Below are 2,578 nucleotides of genomic sequence, written 5' to 3'. Positions count from 1 at the left end.
AATTGTCCAGTGCCTCTCTAACAAAGCTAGTCCCATCTCCTTAGGCACATAGGTTCTGTTGGAGAAAGTAATAGAATCACAAAACTGTTATATCATATGCTTGCCTAGGAAATTAGGTTGGGCTGCAGGAGGCTAAGAATGTGCAGTTACAACCTGCTCACATGCAGAAGGGTGAGTGTGGAGGGTAGCAGGAGTACTTATCTGTTTAGTGCCAGAGTGTTTTTGATCTTTGCATTAAACACTGCTTTCAAAAAATATTTTTATCTTTTTGTCTCCCTTTTCTTTCAAAACAGATTGTAGGGAATTAAAATACTGTACAGTGACAATTCAGTATGTCTGATCCTATAACATTAAACGTAGGAGGAAAGCTGTACACCAGTTCTCTGGCAACTTTAACACGTTATCCAGACTCAATGCTGGGTGTAATGTTCAGTGGGAAAATGCCCTCAACTAGTGATCAACATGGTAATTTCTTCATTGACAGAGATGGCAAAATATTTCGATACATTCTAAATTTTCTGCGCACATCAAACCTGGACCTCCCAGATGATTTTCAAGAAGCGGGGCTCTTGAAGAGAGAAGCTGATTTTTACCAGATCCAGCCTTTGATAGAGGCTTTGCAGGAGAGAGAATCTGAAAATGCCAAAGCGGAGAGGAATGCAATGCTTAACATTACTCTGGATCAGAGACTGCAGACTGTGTACTTCACAGTTAAACCAGCCCCACGAATGTACAACCTAACCTCATGTAGCACAGAGGTCTTTGATGCAAACATATTTTGCACATCAGCTGAATTCTTGAAGCATCTGAGTTCCAAGTTTTGTTACTTTGTCAATGGTAAACTTTTACCAATTGGTTATGAGAAAAAGGATCCACACCATTTGACACTACAGTGGGTTGGACATGTGGCAGTGTTGCCTGAAGATGAATACACAAGACAGAATTTAAAAAGACTATGGATTGTACCTACAAATGAGCAAGTTAACAATTTTCAGTTGTTTGTAGAGGAAGTGTTAAAAACAGCAATGAGTGATGGATTCCATGTGGATTCATTACAGCCAGACTCCTCTGACTTCATGAATTATAAGGTACTACGTTTAGTCCGATATAAATAGAAGACTTATCTCTTGAAAAATGTTTATTACTGTGTAACAGCAAAAGCTGTAAACTCTTCCCCGCCCCCCGCCCCACCCCTCCCCTAAACTGTATGGCACTTTAGGTTCAGGATTGCTGCATTTACTTATCCTGACTTTATTACTTTAAACAATAAGAGCTTAACAATACAATCTATGTGACAGTAGTTTATTTAATCATAATACTAGCAAATTCTGCAACTGGTTCAAACAATTTATTTTCACCTCTGGCTTTTACAATTACTGTACTACTGTATAGATATTGTTTTACACTGGATTTTTAATGTAATTTACCATAGTTGAGAAGAAAAGTATGCTTCTAATGATGCCCAGATTTAATATTCCATTTTAGAAAAATTGCCTTTGATAGTAAAGTACTGGGCATTTATGTAGTCTACTGTACAAAACAGTTAACATACACAAACCAAACCTTCATAAGATCTACTCAATAAAGGAATCATTGTTTTGTGTCAAAAGTCATGTTAGTAGTGAAATGAGCAAGGAAATTTAAAACATTAATTTCATCAAATGAATGTTGGGAGTAAAATAATCTTATTAGGGATGCAGTTAATTCACAGCACCAGATCTTAATTTGTAAAAGTGTTTTTATAGGGAAAGGGCCTCAGTGGATTAAAGTTACAAGTGTTGCACAGTATCACTAATTTAAATCTGTAAGTTTTTTGTATTCAGCTGTTGTGCTATTTAATTCTTAATTTAGATCATATTTATTAACTCTATGGCATTTAATTTCAAATCAAATGTCACCAATTATTTTATCCTGCCACTATGTTGTGTATTACACATTTGCTCAAGGTTTGCAAAAATCCTAAGGTTGGTTAACAAGTCATTGTTACGATTTATGGTGAATAAATTAATTAATTTCTAAACACCTGTGATGATATATGCTAATAAAGACTGCATAAACTATTGTGGGGGTGGGGAGGAAGAGAGATAGAGAACAGGACAATTTCTCATGCTTTCCATTAAGTGAACAATGGCTGTTGTTGCCAAATGACATCAAGGCAGCATTTGACCGAGTGTGGCACCAAGGAGCCCTAGTAAAATTGAAGTCAATGGGAATTAGGGGGAAAACTCTCCAGTGGCTGGAGTCATACCTAGCACAAAGAAGATGGTAGTGGTTGTTGGAGGCCAATCATCTCAGCCCCAGGGCATTGCTGCAGGAGTTCCTCAGGGCAGTGTCCTAGGCCCAACCATCTTCAGCTGCTTCATCAATGACCTTCCCTCCATCATAAGGTCAGAAATGGGGATGTTCGCTGATGATTGCACAGTGTTCAGTTCCACTCGCAACCCCTCAAATAATGAAGCAGTCCGAGCCCGCATGCAGCAAGACCTGGACAACATCCAGGCTTGGGCTCATAAGTGGCAAGTAACATTCGCGCCAGACAATAACCATCTCCAACAAGAGAGAGTCTAACCACCTCCCC

The 2,578-nt window shown here is 38.6% G+C and overlaps 1 protein-coding gene across 1 annotated transcript; it reads left to right on the top strand.

The window, feature by feature from the left end:
* The first annotated feature begins 297 nt into the window (after positions 1-297).
* On the top strand, positions 298-1,986 carry LOC137322522 (BTB/POZ domain-containing protein KCTD21-like). The gene has a single exon (XM_067985448.1). It carries the CDS (start codon positions 333-335, stop codon positions 1,113-1,115), a length of 783 nt encoding a protein of 260 aa, XP_067841549.1. The 5' UTR covers positions 298-332; the 3' UTR covers positions 1,116-1,986.
* The last annotated feature ends 592 nt before the right edge of the window (positions 1,987-2,578 follow it).

Source organism: Heptranchias perlo, chromosome 6 (genome assembly GCF_035084215.1).
Source record: "Heptranchias perlo isolate sHepPer1 chromosome 6, sHepPer1.hap1, whole genome shotgun sequence".
Lineage (NCBI taxonomy): Eukaryota > Metazoa > Chordata > Chondrichthyes > Hexanchiformes > Hexanchidae > Heptranchias > Heptranchias perlo.
Note: the sequence above shows the minus strand (reverse complement) of the source record. Positions and strands in the feature narration are given on the sequence as shown.

Coding starts and splice junctions, on each gene's coding strand:
- LOC137322522 (XM_067985448.1), top strand. CDS start 333: ATGTCTGATCCTATAACATTAAACGTAGGAGGAAAGCTGTACACCAGT.